Raw genomic sequence first — 22,969 nt, 5'->3', positions numbered from 1 at the left:
CCAGGCTGCCCAGAGCCACATCCAGCCTGGCCTTGAATGCCTGCAGGGATGGGGCAGTTCCACATACAGCAGTTCCCCCTGAAGCCCATCTCACAAGCTGGCTCATCTCACGTTCCTGTTTTCCTCTCTCAAAAGCAATGTGTTACACTTCAGCTCAAGAATATTCTTGCATCTTACGTCAAGTGTAAGTCATCCAGTTTGTGTAGGCAGCGATGAGAAGCTCAGTCCAGGAAAGCATGTTTTGAAGAACTGCCTACCTGTGAGCACAGGTTATGTGTGTGCACAGGCAAAAAGATTGCCTGCTGAGTGTGGGTAGGGCTTAAAAAAACTGTTTTTCATTTGCAATTTTTTGTTCTCTTTTTCTATGGCCTTAATGACTTCAGAAAATGGCTGCAGTTTTTTCACTTCCACTTTTTTCATGCTAGGCTCGATCTCCTTGTGTGCATGCTAAGGGATTCAAACACCTTGCTGGAAACAGAGGCTCGATTCTCTTCATAACTTATAAACAGAGCCCAAAGGGAAGTGAATTATGTGGGCAAAGTTGAGATTTAATCAATCCTACCCAGGTTTGAAATACGAAGTCTGATCTTTGAGTCTGTCCCTTATGTTACAGAGCACTGAGGAGAGTTCTTTATCAATAGTAGCCTTCCTTTTTTTTCTTTCTTTCTTTTATTTTCTTTTTTTTTTTACTCTCTTTCTGTGATTCCATTTGATGTCTGTACAGTTCAAAAACTGACAAGCTGTAGATGTTGAGAAGCTGTGGGTGCCCCATCCCTGCAGGCACTCCAGGCCAGGTGGGATGGGGCCCTGGGCAGCCTGAGCTGGTGGGGGGCAGCCCTGCCCACGGCCGGGGTGGCACTGGGTGGGCTTTGAGCTCCTCTCCAACCTGAGCCATGCTATGATTCTCCCTCTCTCTATCCAAATATGCCATTAAAAGACGTTCTGGTGCTTTAAATGTCTGTATTTTGGTGAAAGTAATACTCCCCGGAATGCTTGCATAGCGCTGGTAAATATTAGCAAATAACTTCCCGAAATGTTTAAGTGAAAATGGGTCTAGAGAGTTCTCGCTTCACACTGCATGTTTATTTAATTTGAAGTTTGTAATTGATGCTGTTCTTGGTAACTGGGAGCAGATGTGAATGCAGATAACCAAAAGCTTTAACTCGTACTGCCTTGTGCTGTTAGTTAAGCAAACAAATTTAGGTCAGCAGAGCAAAGGAATCTGTGCAAACAACAGCCGGATGGGATGCCCTCTGGTTCAGAATAAATACACAGAAATCAACTACGGTTGAGCTGATGGCTGTGTCAGACTGTGGGGTGTTGTCCTCGTGTGCCCTGTGCCTCTCATTAACCCCAAAGCCTGCGGGTGTGCAAATATTCCTTGAGTCAGATCCTGACGCCGGCCCGGACCTCAATGCTGGACTTCCAAAGCAATCAGTCAGCAGGCTTAACGTAGCAGCATTCCAGCATGAAAAGCTTCAGTGGCTTAAACTTCAAATAATTTATTTCTAAATTACTTCTACTGTAATTTTTATTAATTCAAATAGGCTTCCAAGCTGATGTAAAACTCAGTAAACGCAAGGAACAGTTTAATGAATTGAAAATAGGATTGAGTCTTTTAAAGTAAATGTAAAAAAATATGCTCGCAGTAATTGCTTAGATGGAAATCAAGTCTTAATAGCTTTGTTAATGATTTGTAGCGAATATTGCATTTATGAGAACATATCAAGCTGATCCTTGTGCAAGAACCTTGTTTTGAATGGGTTTGATAAAATCATTCCCTGGGAGCAGTTAGTGGTGAATAGAATGGAATCATAGAATCATAGAATCCTTAGAGTTAGAAGGGACCTCTGAAGGCCATCAAGTCTGACTCCCCTGCAGTGAACAGGGACACCACATCTCCATTAGGTTGCCCTGATTTTGGCTTGCACTGCTGCTGGAATCTTGCAGCACAGCCTCTGTTGGAGCCTGGCTGTGGGCAGGTGGGGGCTGAGGATCACTTCTGGTCGTTGGTGTGCTACCCACAGCAGTCTGTGATCAGCATCAGACCCAGTTGGCTGGGTGTAAAGTCTTGTATAGCGGTGCTATAAGTTCCTAAGTGAGTGATGCTATTGCATCCCTTAGCTTTGCTTAGGTAGGCTGTATGTGACAAACATTTGTGCTGCCGTGGTTGGAAGCGTTGAAGAAAATCATAGTGGGACTGTTGGTAGCACATTTGTGTGGCTGGGTGCTCATCTTCTGACCCGAGAGGTTTGACCATGGTCAGTACAGTAGCAGCTCACTAAAAAAAGGTGGAGAGAAGGCAAGAAAAAAGACAAACCAGAGCATAACAACCATCTCTGGGTGTTTCAAGTCTCAAAGTTTCTCCCCCTTCCTTGGGCCACCTTCCTTGGCACTGGAATGGATGCCCAGGGAGGTGGTGGAATCACCGACCCTGGGGGTGTTCAAGGAAAGGCTGAATGTTGTGTTGAGGGACGTGGTTTAGTGGGAGCTACTGGGAATAGGTGAACGGTTGGACTGGATGATCTTGAAGGTCTTTTCCAACCTTGGTGATTCTATGATTCTACAAGTGAAGCTGCACTATGGTTCTCCCCATGTCCATGCAGAAGGCAGACAGGCTGTGAGCTGCCCACAGGAGGGGCTTTGGTTCCTCTTCCCCTCTCCAACAGAGCTCTGCTTTGCTGTAACCTGACGTAGAAGATGTGGAAAACATGAAATGCAAAATGCTTCTTTTTCTTTTTTTTTCAAATCAAGGTCCTCTGCATTCTTTATAACGCGAACCAGATTTCTCCATGTGCATCTGATGCAATGATTCAATTCATTAGAGAGAGAGTTTGGAGGTGGTGACCTGTAAATGATTACAAGACTCCCACGGCATAATTGCATCGAGTTCGTCTTTCCCACCTCTGGACATTAATAGCACCCACTGATGAGATGTAGTAAGCGAAAACCAGTTCACAAAAGCATATCTGCTGAAGTCAAAGGACAGATGCTTCTGAAAGCAGATTTTTCTTTTAAGGTAATTTAACAATATTCATCTTTTTAAAGGAGGAAGGAAATTTCTGCTGTTCTCATGCATATGGCATGGAACATCTGTTCCTGGGACTGGTATGAGGAATAAGGCATGGAGAGGTGGATAAGTCCAGGGAGATTTTTCCCTGCTCATCATTTTTGGTCATTATTTAAAATAGAGGGAATGAAGTGACTTGTTTGCTCTGTAATCACAGAATCACAGAACTGTAGGGGTTGGAAGGGACCTCCAGAGCTCATCGAGTCCAACCCCCTGCCAAAGCAGGTTCCCTACAGCAGGTCGCACAGGTCGGCATCCAGGCAGGTCTTGAACATCTCCAGAGAAGGAGACTCCACCACCTCCCTGGCAGCCTGTTCCAGCGCTCCGTCACCTCACTGTACAGAAGTTCTTGTGCACATTGGTGCAGAACTTCCTATGCTGCAGTTTCCGGCTGTTTCCCCTTGTCCTGTCTCCACTCACCACTGAAAAGAGTCCGGCCTCGCCATTCTGCCCCCCACACCTTAGATACTGATAGACCTGGATCAGGTCCCCTCTCAGCCTTCTTTTCTCAAGGCTGAACAGACCCAGTTCACTCAGCCTTTCTTCATAGGAGAGATGCTCCAGGCCCTTCACCATCCTTGTGGCCCTCCGCTGGACTCTTTCCAAGAGATCTCTGTAATGAGGCCGTGCGGTGGTCATTTGGCAAGCAATTAGCTGTATAGCAGTCATTTTTCCACTATTCCCATCATGGACCTCTCTCCAATTACTCCTCTTTAATTCAGTTGTTTTCAGGATGGTCAAGAGGAGGAAATCCATCCTCAAATTTCCTGGTGTTGCCATCTTGATTATTCCAAATGAAACTTTCAGAAGTCGCTTATGATTTTCATATTTCCTCTTCCTTTCCTTCCTAAGGTGATGGCCAGAACCTGGTAACAGAAGATGTGACGGTAGTGGAGGGGGACGTTGCCACCATCAGCTGTCGAGTCAAAAACAGCGACGACTCCGTGATTCAGCTCCTCAATCCCAACAGACAGACGATTTATTTCAGAGATTTCAGACGTAAGTTCCATTTTTTTATTATTTGGTAACAACTTTTCCTGCACTTTGTTCGCAGTTAGGATAAAGGATATGCTGAGATCTTCTAATTTTATGTTGGACACTTAAAGTTTAGTCAATTCTTTAGAGGGCAGATCAGACAGGCAATCATAATCTTTCTCCTTAATGGAAACCTTGATGGACCCCTTTAAAAGTCAGACCATCTTCTTTGCAATAGGAATTGATTGTAGTAATTCAGGGTGAATTGCAATTGAGTGCCAAATATTTAGCTGACACAAACAAATTGAACAGGGCAAAGCAGAGACAGTGTAATGTTCTCAGAGGTAATCTGTTTGGTGGCAAAGCTGAAATTTTCAAGACGATCTCTGCCTCATTATAGCCAAAGCAAAATCTCCCATCACCTTGGGGTCTGCTGAGCAAACCTGGCTTTCTTTCCTCTCATGACCATACCACCTCATCATAGCTGGAATGAGATGTTTGAGATGGTCTGTAGTGTCACAGCGGGGACCAGAGACACTGGGACATTGTACTGGGTGTTATAGGAACGTCTGGCAGAGCACATTCTCTCCTGAAACACCTTGTGCCCTGTCTACAGGCAGGCTGTGGAGCCTGGCTTGTTTCACTTGTGCTAACATTTGTGGTCTCTGTGTTTGCTGGTAAGATTTGAAACATTCAGTTTCCAGATTTCTAAACAGCCGCTACTGGTCATGGAAACAAATGTTAAATTATCCTTTCCCTCCTTCTTTTATTTTTCATGCTGCCCCTGGTTCACTCGCTTCACACAGTCTGAAATGCAGACATATAGGAGTGGATTTTCACAATAAGCAGTTTACCTCTGCATCATTAAGCTGTCTGAGCCATAGAATCATTGAGGTTGGAAAAGATCTCTCACATCCCCATCCCACCATTCCCACCACATTCCCCAGTGCCACATCCCCATGGTTCTAGAACCCACCCAGGGATGGTGACAACCCCCCCACCCCCCTGTGCAGCCCATCCCAGTGCCCAACCACTCTTTTGGAGATTAAGTTTTTCCTAACACCCAGCCTTACTCCATTGGCACCTCTGAAACTAAGCCTTGATGCTGTGCCTGGCTGATTTACTTCTGTTGATTCTTGGTAACGATTTGAGAACAGAAGCATTCGATAGATCCCAGCTGTAACTCAAGAGCAGGATTCCAGCTACAGGCAGGAGCTGCTTTAGATGCTGCTCAGATCTCTGCAGACTTTTGACTTTGTGTTGGGAAGAGGGACTTCTGCATCTGTCGCCGCTGACGATCCCTTTGCTCCACAGCACTGAAGGACAGCAGGTTTCAGCTGGTGAATTTCTCCAACAGCGAGCTCCGAGTGTCACTGACAAACGTCTCTATTTCTGATGAAGGACGGTACTTCTGCCAGCTCTACACAGATCCCCCGCAGGAAATTTACACCACCATCACAGTGCTTGGTAAGGACCCTACGGGTGCTCATGGCGAACCTCTCTAATTGCTGATGAATTTTGTGCTTTCAGTGTTCAGACTGATCTGATCGTACACTCAGTATTTTCTTCCCAAACTCGGGGATGTGAAGGATGATATTATAATGAAGACAGACAGCATCTTTGCCCATCCGCGATATTCCTTAAGGGCAATTATTACCAACAGCGTAGCTCAGGAACCTCCTACTATATGAAGATGCATAAGTTTTGCATGTTTCTCTGTTGACTTATCCAGTGAAATGGAAAGCCAGCTAATGGGAAGCGAGTTTCCTATTAATTGTAGCAATTTTTTTTCATGCTTAATGGAAAATAAGGTCTTTCGCTCCCCATCCTCAAGTTGCTCACTGCTTTAGGAACTGCTGTTTGAAGAGTTGAAGTTAATTCTGTCTCATCCCTCCCATTCCCACCAGCCAAAATACGTTCACAGCGGGTCACACTGAGCTCTTGCCTTGCCTTCTCTCGATGCTTTGCAGGGCTGTGGTGGATGTGCAGCTGTAAGGCTGTGGTTACCAATAATAGCAGCTCACGCTATTAGCGCTCGTTCTGCAGATTAGCTGCGGCTTTTAAGATTCTATTAATAGGAGAACCTGAATCACGGAGGATGATATGATGTGAGATCTCACTTGCTGATTAGTTTAAATCTTTCTCCTTTTATTTAATGAGATTTGGTTCTTACGTTTCTATATGTTGCTTAAATAATGTTTATAAGCGGTTCTACTACAGCTGTTAGGTTTATCAACAGCTTTTAACTTCTAATAGTTTCCAGTTTCCATGTGGATGAGGAGCTCTATTCCAGCTTTTCTCAGTAATCACACCTAAACAAAAATACTGTGTTGTATTTAATTTCCCTACTTAACTTGAAATAATGCTATTTACTTGATTCATCTGTAAGCTGGGACTGCATGGGAGATGTAATGCAGTTGGGTTTTGGTGGTTTTCCTTTTAACACACGTTAGGCTTTAGAATTCAAGGAGAAGTCTGATTTATTTTCTTTTGTAGGTCTTTTGCTTCAGTTCTTTTTAGATGTTCAGCATGACCAGTGTGTGCCTGCCTCTCCCTGGCATTCATAAAGCAGTGAGCCTTTCCTGTGAGCCTTCATCACGTGCTCAGGCAAAGCCATAGTTCACAGGGCAGGCAATAAAGATAGATGTTTATTATTAGAAGGCTGAGGAGGGAAGTGTTTATCTTAGCTAACATTTGTACTACGAGACAGGGTGTGCAAAGCCAAGGATAACATGTCTGTCTTTTCTTCCATATTATTGACTCCTCGATTAGGAGAAAAAATGGGACGGGGCTGGGGAGTAGTTATCCATGTCAGTACATCGTCGGTTCTCCTGGGGATTCATTCTCCACCAAAGATCTCTTAGTCATTACTCAGTCTCCTATATATTTTAAGTCCTATCGCAGAGTAGTTTTGCTGATCTGCTTCTAATGATACTCTCTTTGGCGAGCAGAGCAAAGTTTTGAGGCATCCTTCTTTGTAGTCAGTGTTAGAAGAGAGCTTCACGCTTTCCTTTCCTTCAGTAATGTTCTTCCCTCCTCTTCCCCGCAACTTTAATGCCTTCAGTGAGACTATATGTAGATTTATTCATGCTTAATTGGAACATGTGAAAATCTCCAATATGTAGTCTGTTCTGTTCTTCTTACAGAAAAGCCACAAGTGACTAATTAGTCCATTTGATCATCTGGATGATATTTATACATATTTGTTCTTCATTAGCTGAAAAACGCGTTAGTCACATTTGAACTATACAGTTGCTTAATCACATCGATCAGAGCAAAGTTGAGTTTCCTTTGGAAGTTCTCATTTTTTTTCCCTGTGAGCGCAACTCCACGCCACGTGAACTCTTGATGTTCATTTTTTCTCACTCTCCAGCTACTGGTGCTTCCATGGGGAGAGACTCCTTGCTTCTGTGTCATCACTGTTAAGCTTGTTTGTCACGACTCTGTGTTAGGCTGCAGGCTGAAGCTCTGGCCTGTTTCTGAATATTACTGCCTTATGTTTCATGCAAGACTCTTGATCTGTAGAGGAAAGTGGGGAGGATGGGCAATTAAGGATGGGAGGATGGGCATCCTAAGGAGGCTGCTGTGCAGTGCAAGAGTTGGTCACTGGATGCACAGTTGACTGTCTCCTCTTCCTGGGGTGCTTTTGGGTTTAGTTTGGTGACTGCAGTCCCATGTGCTCCTGTGCTCGTTGCCTTTTGAGCATTTTCAATGAGCTTGATGGTCGCTGGCCTGCTTCCACTCCTGAAGGCTGAGACTTGAAACTGAACAGCAGGAGAGAAAAATTGCCTTCCGAGGTTAGAACTGTGGTAAGTAATGCGCTTCCAAATGTCAGCCTTGGTGTTTCCTCTCCCTGTCAGCACAAGTCAAGAAATGTGCGTGAAGTCAAACTGTATTTTTAAATAGCAGCGTACACAACTGAATGCTGTGGAAGATTCAGACTCTTCTGCAGAGCGGTGCCTTGGTAGGAGGCAGAACTGAAAGATAAGGATTTGATAAGTGATAATTTGTGAAACCACTCTGATTATTAGGTGGAGAGTGAAGGCGCTTACTCTGATTACTGCAAAACCATCTATCAAAGGACTTGATCGATTGAAAGATCAAGTAAATGCTGGTGGCTAGTTTGCTCCAGTAGGCTTTATGGGTTTTTCAGAAGTCTTTCTTCTCTTGTGTTAGGGATCAGAAAACGTCTTACTTGCCTTTTCATCAAGCATGTGTTGTGATTTTGGTTTTTGTTTTATTTCTCTTTCGTTTTAGTCCCACCACGCAATTTGGTCATTGATATCCAGAAAGAAATCGCTGTTGAGGGAGAAGAGATTGAGCTGAACTGCACTGCCATGGCCAGCAGACCAGCAACCACCATCAGATGGTTCAAAGGAAACAAGGAGCTGACTGGTATGTGCATCCTCCCAATCACCTTTTTTTCTTTCTTTCCTTTTCACATGCTGAAATGATTTATGTAACATTGTCTGCTTGCTCTCTGTTGTCTCCTTAAAAAAAAAGCAAGAAGAAAGCAAGCTGTTTTAAACGCCAGCTCAGGAACAAAGGAGTATGTGGGCAGACATAAATTATCCTTTAACACAGAAGGGCTGAACTTCATGTTGTCCTCTGCCTACCTGCCAGACTTAAGTATAGGGATCTGGAGCCTTTCTGTAACTGCAGGTGACCTCGAGGAGCCCTAAAGCTGCACGGAGAATTTATTTCTCTGCCTGTTTGTATTTTTCTGCCCTGTTTTAGGTATGAGTAAGATTGTCTGTGCTTTGAGCTGTGCTTTGACTTTCAGTTCATCTTCATACCTCACTCTTTTGTTTATGGAGTATTTTTCCTGTGTTCAGTTGCATATTCATACAAGAAGTGTTTCTCCTACTCCCCTCAGCCTGGTTGTTCCTGGTATTAGCACAGTCGAGTTGCTGACACTGATTGCATGTGTCATGCTGTTAGTTTTAAGTCTGCATGTAGATGTGAGCTTGGTTGACAACACCTTTGTGCTGAGACAGTGAAGGGCTCTCTACAGAAGTCCAGACTCATTACTTTAAATGCAACCCCCCTACAAGGGCAAGATAAAATCCTCTATTTAAGTACAACACCTACAAGCATCTGAGTATGACACATGCTGAGCGTATGCTGATAAAGGTGGAATGCAAACCTGCTGCTGCTTGAAGTGGTGCCCCACTGATTTCCAGCACCTGTTGTCATCTAAACGTTACACAGATCTTCAAATGATCTCTTTCTTGGTTTTCTTTCCTATTCTGGCAGGCAGTGGTGCAATAGTTTTTGACCCTTCATGCCTGACCTGTCCAGCTTCTTGATTGAGTTTTCTTGCGTTGGCAATTGAATCCCAGCTTTGCTTTAGCTTGGAAGACTGCTGGGCTGAGTAGTAGCTTCTTGAAATACCAGTTCACCCTGTGGAGTCTTTGGATGTTTTTAAACAGAAGTCAGGAAACTGAAATACTGGGTTGAGAATAGATTGAAGCCTTTCCTCCAGGCATAAAGGGATGTCACTTTCTGCAGCTCTCCTCATGTTTTACTCAAATGTATTTATCCTGAAATATTTTTGTGTTTGAAAGACCTTTGTTGCAAGTTACTCCTAACATTCTGACCGTGCAATCTGGGTTCTTAAATAAAAAGCCACAGATAAGAGTATTTGGAGGCACAGTGGAGGAACACTGTCAGCAAGTGATTGCAGAGGGCATGGCAAAATCCTCTCTCCTGTCTCTTCTTTCCTTTCTTGGTTCTGTGTTGTGCATCACATCACCTTTCAGGTGGTAAATCCTGCAGTTACTCTCATGGTTACTCTCTCTGGAGTACAGCTGAAATATTTCAGCCTATCAATATGACTTTTAATTAAGTTAATCTGTTTAATCACCTTTCTAGCTAATTGTTGATTCCAAAGTGGGAGGGGATTTGTAACTCCATTGATTGAAGAGTTCAGGGATTTGGGGATGGTGTAAAGGGATTGTTAATCATTGTGATAGTATATGGTAGATTTTAATCAGAAACAACTTCACGGGGAGGTGTGTTGCTCCATCCCCACATACCTCCCTGCCATAAAGCCTTGTGTCTAAAGAAAGGAAACAAGTGTATGAAGGCAGCGTGTCAGCTGGGCACAGAAGTTAGGAATGTGAATGTGCATAGATGCATCCGTGTGATCGCTTTCTGCTCTTCTTTTCCATTTCCTCCCCAGGCAAGTCAGAAGTGGAGCAGTGGTCTGATATGTACACAGTGACCAGCCAGCTTTTGCTGAAAGTGGGGCGGGAGGACGATGGGGTCCCTGTCATCTGCTTGGTGGATCACCCCGCTGTCAAAGACTTGCAGACACAACGCTACCTAGAAGTCATGTGTGAGTAGCAGCACTTCTGATGGTTTTAACATATAGAATCACAGAGGAGCCTGGGTCGAAAAGGAGCACAGTGCTCATCCAGTTCCAACCCCCTGCTGTGTGCAGGGCCAACCAGCAGCCCAGGCTGCCCAGAGCCACATCCAGCCTGGCCTTGAATGCCTGCAGGGATGGGGCATCCACAGCCTCCTTGGGCAACCTGTGCCAGTGCCTCACCACTCTCTGGGGGAAAAAATACAAACTTACTCACTGAAGAATTCAGGAACTGCTTGTTGTATGTTTAGATGAAGCCGTGGAGGTTGTTGGTGGAACTTATGGCCTGTTTTCAAAAACTGAAACTGAGTGTTGTTTACCATTTAATTGGTTAAGTTTTGACTTTTCCCAGCCCTTTCATTTACTTCAGATTTGCACCATAAAAAGTTCCTGGCTGAGCGTTATGATCATCAGAACAGACTGAATCTCAGGGGGTTGGAGGGTTGTTGTTTTTTTTTAGCAAAAATCTCTTTGAAATGCTTTTCTCTGATGCCACATAAAAATAACTGGCCACCATTGTGAGTTTAGTGCAAAAAAAAAGAAAGAAAAAAAGCCACTGTGCAAAAGAAGCATTGGTTTTGTGCATTGTGAACGTACAGCTGCAGCTGTTTTTCTAAAGTAGGGCAGGATGAAGTGCATGGAATCTCTAGTAGCATCCCTGACAAAGGCCGAGCCACTTTCACTCTTATGTCCCCATCATGTTGGGTGTTAATAATGCATTGCACTTTGTTTAGGAGCTGTTCTGCTGTATGTGACGTTAACAAGGTCTCTGAGCAGTTATCTGGAAATACCTGTGTTCCCAAATGCAGACGTGCCTGACTTCCAGCTGCTCTGTGCATATGCTGCTGCTCAGAAAGAGCTCCAAAACCAAAGTGAGACTGTCCTCACTGCATAGCTTTGGTGCCTCAGAAAACCAGGGCTGCGCAGATGATTCCCAGTGCTTATTTTTGCAGGTTGACATCGACTGCAACATTGCGCTGAAAGGGAGAGAGGAGGTTGTATTAATTTTATTTCATTTGCTTCGTTATGTAGTTTCATTATGAACGTCTTGGTTACAATTCTCATATCTCTGAAACTAGCGTGAAGTTATGTTCCTGTAATGAGGAAAACAGAAATGATCAGATACTTCCTAAATTGGCAGATACTAGATTTCTTGTGACTGCGGTAATGTGTAATTCATTTATGCAAACTTAATGTCCATTAACATTTCTTGTAGAGCTCCATTAGCTTTAATAATACATTAGCACCTTTGTGAGGCTTGATCAAATACTTAACAGGGGAAAAAAAAAATCCTATCTCCCCTATTATGTTGATATTGAAATCTTCCAGAGTTTCTTCCCCTTGTTTGAAAGGGCATCAGATTTCCTTTAGGCTTCCTTTTAGAAATTGCACTGAAATCCCCGATACTTTGATGGATGGGAGAGGACCAATGTTTGTGGGGAGGACAAAAAAAACAGTAGCAAAATCTGTTCTGTTTTTCCTCTCTATCAAATGAATCCCATTTGGAGTGCTTTCATTTGCAGTCTTTACAGGGTTGCTCATACAATGAAGGCAAATCACATGTAAAATACAGTTACTTGGATGTCCTTTGGGATGCATGTGATCTTCTGATAATGTGTTGGAGGCTTCTGCTGCAAAGATTTTACCCTTACCACTGATTTTAGTGTTCCCTGTGGTTGTTCCTGGAGCTGAGCACGTGCCTGTTGGAGTAGAACTAACACAGCACCTCCTTGTGAGGGTGAGGGGGTGGGTATGAAAAGGTCTTCTGAGTGCTCTGGTCGGAGTTAAACTCAGAGCTTGCTAACAGAAGCTATGTGTGTATTTACGGGGAATTGACCCATGTTAGTCTAGTTAGTTTTTTAGTGGGCAGGAGCAGATGGCTTGAAAGAAGAGAACCAGAAGAGAAAAACACATAACGTCATAACCTTGCAGCTCCCAGCAATTAGTGGCTTCGGGACTTCATGTGCTGGAGGACACCCAGGCATGAGCAGTTGGTTCTTCCTGCTGGACCTGAACCTAGGGTAGAAAAGGAGTTTGGAGAGCAAACCTTCACCCCTGAGCTTTTCTGGCTTTAATCTGATGACTGCAGCTCAGTTCTGAGGGAGACTATGAGCAGGAGAAAAATCTTGTCTTCACCAACCAGCATCTCAATCAGTGCTTCTGTTGACATGAACTCAGCCTCTTGGGGAACTTTGACAATCAGGCTTAATTGATACTTTCTCAATTGCTTTTTAGATATGGGACTTGCAATCAGAGCACCGGATCCCTTCCGATGACTGTTGATGCACTTCTACTGACCATTTTTACTTTTCAGGCACACGAAATGCCATACCTCCAAAAGAAGCAGTGATTAGCAGTCACCCATCGGTCCAATGCGTTTGGTTTTTGCTGCTTCTCTTGCAGCCACGGAGGCATAACTCCAGATCAGTCAGCTGCACAGTGTTGGTTGAATGTCTGCTGTTCCATTCTCTCCCTCTAAGTCTTGCCTATCTGTACCAAGGGCACAACGGATCCACCTTTTTGGCACACCAGCAGGACGTAGTAAAGTATTTTCTCAGCACATGTTGTATTTCTCTGCACTTAATGTTTCCAACCTGAGCATGTTGGGGAAGGATAGGATGATGGATGGAGCCTTCTTGGATAACGAGGTATTGTTGTCTGACTCAATTTCAAGGCATGGAGAGATTTTTCTTGAAGAGATGATTTAAAAGTTTAAGAACAAAACGAAACCACTGAAAACAGCAGAAATAACATGTTTTGTGGTGGGGGGGTGTTTGTCCTCATGGAAACTCCTCAAAGCGCAGCCTGCAAAAAGGGAACAGGCAGTGAACTCAGTGCTGGTTGTATAATGTTGAAATGAAAAAAAAAATTAGAAAAAGGTATTTTCAGAGGTCACACTCCCACACAGCTCAGCCATTTTTCAAGAGAAGGTTATTTCTGCTGTTCCTCATGTGCTCCTTGTGAGAGCAGTGCCTTTGTGATGCTTCCAAATGGAGGAAGCAGAGCAGAGATGGGAGCAGGGTCCGGCTCCATTGCAGCCCAGTGGGAAGGTTGCAGTCCTTTCTCCCTCCAGTGTTTTTATTCTACGTCCAAAACATTACATTTTCTCTTTCTCAAGTAGTTTTCTTAAGGAGAAGCATGCCAAATATGGTTCAGGGACCTTGAGGTGTCACTGAAGATCGGGGATGCTCGTTCTTGTTTTGGTGCATTTGGAGGCGTTGCCTGAAATAAGCATCTGTTTAATTGAAATGCTCTTCTTGGCGAAGAAAGGGGAAAAAAAAAAACAACAAAACTGGTGCAAAAGTGGCAGTCTGTGAAGTGACCTCCTTCACTGTGTTCTGAAAGCAATTCATTTCAACATTTTCACCTGCAATGTAGTTCAAAGGAAATTGCCAACTTCAGGGTTTCTGGGTAACTTCAGGAGCATATTTCAGGCTGGCCCTTGGCTGCACCCCAGGCTGCAGTTGCTCCAGAGGAGCAGATAGTGCTCATGAAGGGAGACGGGCACGGTGATTTCAGGCTCTGCAGAGTTAATGTGTGGGGTTTGTGATAATGTTGAACCTTGGAGCACCCCGTGCGTGTGCAGCACTAAACCTGGTGTCACCGTAGCCATCATTTAACAAGGCAGTTGTTCTCTATCTGCGGTGTGATTTGTCTTCTTGTTGTCCTCTTCTCTGCTTGCTTATTTCTAAGTGTCTCCTCCGGTGCTGAGCATGTAGAATCTTTAAGGACAGGCACAGTTGTTTTCTCTGTAACCTGAGAGATAGGAAGGGCTGTTTTGCTCCTCCTCTGGCAAAATAATTAAACTGTTGCATGATCTGATAAGGGTCCATAGTACATTCTGGTAATTCATTACTGTACCATAAGCTAAAGTTGAAAAAAATGAATAGCAGCTTCACCCGAATCTGAGCAGTGCATGTAGTGGGTTGTGGGGAGGGGATGTTTTGCTGTAGTCAGCAGAGTGATGACTAAGATGTATTCATGCTGAGTATTAACTTGTCCTACTCAGGGAGTAAGCTATTTATTGCATATGTAATGTGGCACAGCCTGGCCCTTTGTGAAGCTTTGAGATAAATGCTTCCCTATGAACGCAGAGTGTGTTATTAAAAAGAAATCTCTGCAAACAAGCATTCTGTAATATTTATGAAAATCTCCTGGTAATGCTTTTTAAAAGCAAACAGAGTTTGACAGATAGTGCCGTGTACTCACAGTAACAACGGAATTTCATGCTTGATTAATAGCCAGTGAGCACACAGCCCTGTGCAGTGGATGGCTGCAATATGTTGTGTGGTGCTGGCTTGGAAATATATGTTGAGTTGGGCTCAAGTTGCTTTCCTTCTGTGATTCAGATCATTCAATGAGGGGTGGAAGACCAGGGTGTTGAGCGTAATTTTAGAAAGGAAATGAAGCACCAAAACACATTAAAATATCATTAAGGAATTAAATGGAACCAGATAATCTGAAACATTTAGGTTCAGCTTTTGTGGTACTTTTCTTTATGTCATTATGCAATACTGGAAATGAAAGTGTGGAAGTCCTGATTTGACTCCTCTTCTCTTCTCTTCTCTTCTCTTCTCTTCTCTTCTCTTCTCTTCTCTTCTCTTCTCTTCTCTTCTCTTCTCTTCTCTTCTCTTCTCTTCTCTTCTCTTCTCTTCTCTTCTCTTCTCTTCTCTTCTCTTCTCTTCTCTTCTCTTCTCTTCTCTTCTCTTCTCTTCTCTTCTCTTCTCTTCCTCTTCTCTTCCTCTTCTCTTCCTCTTCTCTTCCTCTCTTTCTGAAGTTATAATGAATAGTGTATTCCACTTTTTTTTTAATAGCTATAAGTGTACATCTAAAATATGCACTAAAGGAATCTGTTATGGCCTCTGCTGTTACGATGGGAGAATGCTTTGCACCCAATTATGTTAAAAGTCAACCATATATGTATGCTGTCACATCTTCAGTAATCCTTATATTTTTATCGAGTACAAATATTAATTGCATAGTATGCAGTGAAGTGATTAACATCAATGTAATTTATCATCTGGAGGTTTCTTAAAATGAATAAATGAGTTGTTTTGTTCGGTGAGGTGTTGACCTCTTCAGAAACTTTGATTTAAAGCTTTCTTTTTTTTTTTTTTCCCCCTCTCCTTTTTATAAATATGAAAAGCACCACAATCAGCCAAGTGTTCAGTTATTTGATTTTCTGGGGCATTAGCCACTCTTGTTTGTGACATTTCCCAGTTGGGTGCTCGTTTGCAAGCTCATTAATAAGGTTCTCTCAGAGGAGTGTTGTTGGGAATGAAAAGCACGCAGCACAGCCTGGACGTTGTGCTTTGGAAGTATTCAGCAGGAGCATGCAGCTAAATATTGGGCATAGGGATGTTTTAGGTACAACTTCCTGTTCCCCTGGGTATGCCTGAGCACGGAGTTCAGTTGGGGTGCAGTCCCTAAGAGCCAAGTCCTGGCCACTGATGTTAGAGGTGACTCTGCCCCTACCAAAGTGAGGTGAAAGCCCTGGTTTGCCAGGTCTGTGCTCTCTGTAACTTCATTCTTGATAAGCAAATCTGCTTGATGTTGGATTGAGGCGACAGTTCATCTCTACCTGTGTATGGCTGTCAACATCCCTGACTTGTTTTAATACTGAAAGATGTATTCCTGCTGAACGTTCCCTAGCGTGTGAGCGCTGTGAGATATAGAAACTGCCAGGAGACAGATTCTGAGAATGGTTTATTACTGCTATTTCTATAGACAATGCAGCTTGTTGGTTTGGGACACAGAACAAAGCAGAGCTGAGGATCTCTGAAAAATAACCATCTTTCTTCAGATGGCCACTAGAGTGTATTCTGGGTGATTTTGAAGCCAGAATTACCTAAAGTGGGCAAAAACTCTGCTTGACCTGCAGGATCCATCTCCTGAGAACACCATCTGTCATCATTTCTGCAAAGAGGCGCACTTGGAGAATTAATTCAGTAATCACCAAATGGATTTTAAAACTTGGATTCGCTGCCTAATTTTACAGTGCAGGCAAGAGAATTTTCAGCTGAATCATTGAAAGAATCCATTTTGTAATTTTCTCAGTTGGCAAACAGTCTGGTGATACGAAACCCGTCCTTGTCTGCCACGGAGGAGCTGACCATTATTGTCACATCATTACTTAATGATGTACGTGTTCAGCTGCAATTTGGTGATGGTGTGGGCCAGGGAGGGTTGGCTGCTTTGTCACTCTTGGTGGTTGGTGAGCACTGGGAGTCGGCTGAGTTCAGAGAAACGTCTCTCCTGCTGAAGAAATGTTTTCCAGAATGTTTTAACTGTGGTATTAATGACTGTTTCAGTGCAGTTTTTTGTGCTTAGAGTGGACAGATTGCTGCGTCGTAGGAGCCGTATCACTCTGAGATTGCTGGAGGACCAGGAGCTGCTGGAGTGTGATGATTCAACTCGGAGATGACTGGCACGGCCCCAGAGAACATCCACCTCAAGTGTGATGTCGTTTATGTTTTGCAGCTCGTAGCAGTGGAATTACTGGGTGCAGCCACACACTTAAATTTACTGCACACGTTTTCCTCGTTAAGAGTATTCTGAATGTGTTTCATGGGGGAGACATGAGGGCAAGAGCATAACCATCATTCACCTGCCTCCTTGCATTTCCCAAGTAAACCATCCTTTTATTTCAGGTCATATTTCCATGTAGGAGTCACATCTAATATGCATTAGCATCCTTGTGGGCTGCAGTGTGTGGGAATTCAACCACGGGCTTGGCAGTTGGAGAAACCCATGCTGTTACCATGCAGCACTTACTGCCTGCAGAGGGGTGTGCTGCCTCCTGTCGTGTTGCCGTTGGGTTTAGTCCTCTTACAAACGAGATAAATGTTCTCAGCAAAACTTGGCTGCCTTCCTCCAGTTGGTAACGTTACGCTGAAGGCACTAATAGAATCAAAGAGTCATTGAGGTTGGAAAAGACCTGTAAGATCAGCTAACCTTCCACCTACTACCAATCTTGCCCACTAGCCATGTCCCTCAGTGCTGTATCTCCATGTTTCTTGAAATGGACGTACCTGTTGACCAGAGGAGCCCTGAGGGGATGGCACAAAGACTGTGGCCAGCCCTGATGTCCCAGAGCCACACAGCAGAGCTAGCATTGAGCTGTGCTGGGATCAGGCTGTACCAATCAGTCCGGTGTCACTTCCTGAGACGACGAGCTCGTTTCTGTCTTTGAGATCATAGGTCTGCCTGATGAAAGTAAATGGGTAGAAATAATGGACTTAGGTTTTTGTAAGACACTGAACTCTGTATAACATGATATCCTGACTGATTAATGAGATCTAAGCATAATCGATAGAGCGCACATTTAAGTGGATTAAGAAATCACTAACTGGCAGATCTCAAAGAATAGTCATTAGGGAGTAATCAGCAAGTGATGGTATTTTTAGAGTAAATGCACTGGCCTGGGTGCTTAGCCTGATGCTCTTCAGTGCTCCCATGACTCATTTAGAAGTTCTTTAAAAAAAAATAATAATCAAAAAAATCGCTGTTAATAATCTTTGCTGATGGCACAAAACTGCCTAACAGTTAATAAGAAGAAGAGTCAAGGCATATGCAGAATGACTTGAGGGTCTGGGTAATTTTTGAACCACAGAGTTTTAAAACTCTGGAAAATGGGTGCAGCCCTTATCCCTTCTTCACAGAAGTGGAGCTGCATCTTGGCAAATGGAATGGTTGGAATGCTGCAGCAAAAGCTTTCTGTAGAGAAACCAGCGCTTCCCTGTGTGCATGAGGCAAGGAGCTGGAGCTGAAGTGGTGCTTTTTCTCTATTAGTGCTAGTGTGTTCAATCCTGGAGTATTGCACACATCCTGGTGTGTAGACTTCATAGAAATCCTGCTGGAAGATTGGATCAATTGTGGAGGAACTTGACAGGCATGGGCGATACACGCAGGAAGAGCCTTAGTCCAACACCATGAGGGACTGATAGCACAAGAGCTATGGTGGAAGTGTGCTGAGTACAGGTTGCATATTAGGAAGAATTTCTTCTCTCAAACAGCAGTTGAGCATTGGCACAGGCTGTGCAGGGAGGTGGTGGAATCAGCATCTCTGGAGATGTTCAAGGAAAGGGCAGATGTAGCATATAGGGACGTGATTTAATGGGCAGTATTGGTGGATGGGTAGACTTGATGATCTTAGAGGTCTTTTCCATCCTTAATGATTCTATGATTGTATTATTTTTCCTTTCCTGGTTGCTTTCAGGAGTGTGGTAGGCTGAGAGGTTTGGCCTCATGCATGCCATAATTGACAGGCCAGGCAAGGAGCAGGGCTTGCTGTCGCCTCTCTGAAGGCTGCTTTTCAGTTGTCTTTGAGGCACACAATGCGTGTGTTGTAAAAGAAATCTCATCAAATGCAGAATGGTTTTGTAATAAGTTTTTCAAATTGGTTGCTGCTACAGTGTAACCTTTAGACTACTGGTATTTAACCTTGTATATCACTCGTAGGTTTTGAATGAATTTAGCTTAATAAAGGTGCCTTATTAAATTACTAGGGTTTCTTTTTTTTTTTAAGCCACTAGAAATAGGCATACTAGGAAATAGCTTGAGGTTGTTTCATCTAATTGGCTGCCAGTGGAGTGTATTGTGGCTCAGAAGCATAGATGCAAGCATTTATTTTTGTGCAGTAATCAGGCAACGTGATGTTATGAAGTTCCAAGTTGAGGATATCAGGCATTGGAATGCACTTGGTAGTAAAAGTTCTTCTGCTGTTGCTTATGCCCTGGACTTCTATCTGAGATGGTCATTGCCCCACATTGTACTACCACAGCTGTCACTACTGGAACGTGGCCTTTTTGATGAAGTGGTTAATAGGTGGCAAACCATTGGTACAGACCTTGAAAAACATCATGCTGGTGTTGGTTGCTAAATGCCACAATTCCAGGTAGGATCTGAGCTCAGAATCTGGCATTTTAGACAGCTTTACTTAAGAATCCATAATCTGAAGAAGAAAGGTACTGACTTCAACTGAGCAGCAAAATTAAAGATTATTTATGTCCTTAAAAAAAAAAAGAAAAAAGAAAAAAGGCAGTCTGCCCCAAATTCTTGGTCAAAGCAGGTGGAATTTTCCCTGTGTACTACGTGCCTAATTGAAATGTCAGTTCTCTGGAGTGACCAGCCATCTTTCAGCATTTTGAAGCACTTCCCATTTCCATAAGTGCCTTCTGTAATTACTTGCTTGTTGATGAGTCCTGCTTAGAAGAGACAATCACTGTGATAACTCTATTGGGAACGTTGTTGTCTTCTCAAGTGCAACTGTGTGTTAATGAAGTCCAGATTTATACTGTGTGTGTGACATAGAATCGCAGCATGGTTTGGGTTGGAAGGGAGCCTCAAAGCCCGCCTGGTGCCGCTCCCTGCAGCGCACAGGGACACCCACAGCTCAGCAGTGCTCACAGCCCCGTCCAGCCTGACCTTGGCTGTCTGCAGGGACGGGGCACCACCGCCTCTCTGGGCAACCTGTGCCAGCGCCTCACCGCCCTCACTGCCAAACCTGCTTCCTCAGCTCCAGCCTCCAACTCTCCTCCCCATCCCTACAGTGTGCAAATCCAAGTGGCGTAGATTCACTTTGCTTCTTTCATTTGAGTAATGGAGGCTGTGGGGCGAGAAGCTGGAATGGAAGGGCTCGGCTCTTGTAGTTTTGGGAAAGCCTACTTAGTTTGCAGTTCATTCTCAGTACAACGAGCCTTCAGTGTATTCCTCTTGATTGCCATAAGTAATTGACAGCTGTTAAGCATCTCATTAGAAATAGGGAAATTTGTCTCATTGGAGCAGCAGAAGAGGCCATGCAAGATGGTCTCCATTTTCCCCTGTAAACAGGGCTCAGAAGCTTTTCTCCTCTTTCATAGAATCATGATGGTTGGGAAAGACCTCTAAGAGCATGTCATCCAACCAGGCTTGTTCTGGCATTAGCCCTTAGTTACCTTAGCATCACCCACTGGGGGTCAGCTTGTGTTTAAGGCATCCTTCAGCCTTGTGTTTCCACTGGAGCTGGGACTCTGCAGCTCACACACATCCATGACACCGTAACCCGTGTGCAGACACTGCTTGGTTTTGTGGCCACAGGAAGCGTCTGTAATGGGATTCGTTTGTAAAATGTTTGTGGTGCATCGTCTCAGGAGAGGATTTACTGGTGTAGCTTATTCCATTACTGAAAATTAGGAGAGTTTAAATTGGTCAAATCCTGACTTGCATTTTTTTTTCCTAATCTCTATTATTCCGTAGGAAGCACGTTAATGAGTTAAACACAATTAATAAAGTACAGCAAGCTGATACTTTTGGTAGCAGTGAACTCTCAAAGGAAAGAGAAATGTTTGAATTGTTTCAACCTTTATGCATACTGATTTATTTTTTGCCTTCCTTCATTTCTTACAGTTGAGTAAATTCCTGAAAGATACACACGGCCTAATGGCATCTGTAGCACTGATAACATTGATAGCAGTTTAGCTACAGCTCAGATTGCATTCTTAATCTGCTTTTCAGTTATAGGAGGCAATGAATTTTTTAATCACGGGCTCCGGTGTGTTGTGGTTGTTTTTGTGGGTTTTATTTTTCCTGCAGGGTTTTGCTACAGCGTGTTTGAGCTGGCTGCCTCACTGAATGCTTTAATTCTCTGTGTTTATTTTAGGATTTAGAAGAGCTTCATTTCGACTAACGAAAATCTTGGGTTGTTCAAACAAAAGCAGCGGTGGCTGTGATGCCTTTTTGTGTTTCTAACAAGCATCTCTTGTAAAGCCCCGACGTATTAATATGCGTGGACACAAGGTGTTGTCATACAGTAATATATGATACACGATAAAACATATCAATTCCCAGCACCGCAGATATCACCAGTTTCACCTTAGCATGAAGGCAAATGAGTTCCTTTTAGCTTGAGTGAGTTCAGAGATAAACTCTGGTGCAGCAAAATGCCTTTCCTGGGGAACGGTGGTGCTCAAGTCAGTGCAGATCTCCTATCTGCTCACGTTTCCCATTGCTCATCACTCCGTCTTGAAGCAAATAGCAAGTTCACGTTCTGATTAGACGAGTGGCATAGAGGGGGCCAAAAGGAGCGGTGGTGATGACTGTCTTTTGGTGTTGGGTGCGTAGAAATGGGATTCTGTCTGACGAGGAAATTTATGAAATGATGTTTTTGTCACGCAGATAAGCCTCAAGTGCGGGTTTCTCAGAATTACCCAGTGCAAGGCCTCACGAGAGAAGGGGAGCCGCTCGAACTGACGTGCGCAGCTTTTGGAAAACCACAGTAAGTTGGGAACTGCCCAAGGATGCACCAGGCAGTGATGGAGCTGTGCCCCAGAAACGGGCTTTTTCGGCCTCCTTTGCTATTGCAGAAATTGAATACGCCATTCTCTGCTGCGAAGACGATGCGATAGAATGAAAGAGTGGAGAGATCCTTTCTGCACCAGCATTCGTGCTGCCCAGTCATAGGTTCCCAGAACAGTTTGGGTTGGAAGGGAGCTGAAGGCCGCCTGGTGCCGCTCCCTGCAGCGCACAGGGACACCCACAGCTCAGCAGTGCTCACAGCCCCGTCCAGCCTGACCTTGGCTGTCTGCAGGGACGGGGCACCACCGCCTCTCTGGACAACTTCTCCCACGGATCTAAATTAATTCAAATGAAGGCATCTATTTTGATTTGCATTTATTCCTATGTATATATATATATAAAAAAGAGACTGAGGAACTCTTGCTTTTAGAGCTCCCAGGAGAGGAGCAAGCCCTCTGGTGCAGAAAGGACAGGCAGCAGCACAGGTACTGTGCAGCCATACATCTCTTCCCCAGGGAATGGCGTAGGTGGCAATTGGTTGCAATTAATCTGCAAAAGCAAGGTCAGGGGCCTGTGTGTTGAATCCTAATAAGGTGCAAGTATGCAGAAGTATGAATGGCCCAAAGAATTGAGCACTTGTAAAAGTGGAATGGATCTGTAAGGTAAGGCAATCTGTCTTTCTGTTTGTATTGACTGTATGATAATTCTCGATTTTTGGTGACCTGTGTTGTTTCTATGAAATGCAAGTTTTATCCTTTCTCCTTCTGCCATGCCCTTGAGGCTTTCTTATATTGGTTTAGAGATTTATGCATCAGGAAATTCCTGACGAGGGAGGGTACATTTTTTTCCACACTTCCATTGTTGTTCTAATTTCAATTTCGTTGACTTTTTTTGGTTGTTGTTTTTAATACTTCCTCTTCACTTGGATTTATGGCTGTCAAGTATTTACTATCCTTTTTTATTTTCATCATGTCCATGAGATTTCTGCAAACATCCCTGAAATCTGTCAGCGTCTCCTTGGTAGCGTGCCCAGAACTGAAGAGTACTGCAGGTGTAGTCTAACTTGAAGTCATCCAGTTTGACAGTTCTGCTTCTGTGGGCAGGGACAGGAAGGGTCTATGCAGCTCAGAAGCAAGAAGGCTTGTGGTACTGTCATCCTCCACAGTAGTCTCCTACCTCACCTAGGTGATTTTGTTTATTCCTCCTTCCCTGTACTTTAGAGGCTGGCACATCCCCCTACTCCCCGTTCAGAATCTGTCAAAGCCCCTTTGCATTTCTCC

At 43.9% G+C, this 22,969-nt stretch overlaps 1 protein-coding gene across 8 annotated transcripts in view; it reads left to right on the top strand.

The window, feature by feature from the left end:
• CADM1 (cell adhesion molecule 1) overlaps nt 1-22,969 on the top strand; it is a 158,704-nt gene that overhangs the window by 102,716 nt on the left and 33,019 nt on the right. For all 8 annotated transcript variants that reach the window (XM_048968563.1, XM_048968562.1, XM_048968566.1 and 5 more), the window contains exons 2-6: nt 3,923-4,069; nt 5,360-5,512; nt 8,303-8,440; nt 10,230-10,385; nt 21,570-21,669. In XM_048968563.1, the coding sequence (XP_048824520.1) occupies nt 3,923-4,069; nt 5,360-5,512; nt 8,303-8,440; nt 10,230-10,385; nt 21,570-21,669 (694 nt within the window). The remainder of the gene's footprint in view (nt 1-3,922; nt 4,070-5,359; nt 5,513-8,302; nt 8,441-10,229; nt 10,386-21,569; nt 21,670-22,969) is intronic.

Source organism: Lagopus muta, chromosome 22, assembly GCF_023343835.1.
Source record: "Lagopus muta isolate bLagMut1 chromosome 22, bLagMut1 primary, whole genome shotgun sequence".
In the NCBI taxonomy this organism is placed as follows: domain Eukaryota; kingdom Metazoa; phylum Chordata; class Aves; order Galliformes; family Phasianidae; genus Lagopus; species Lagopus muta.
The sequence above is the reverse complement of the archived record's forward strand: the minus strand, read 5'-3'. Positions and strand labels throughout refer to the sequence as shown.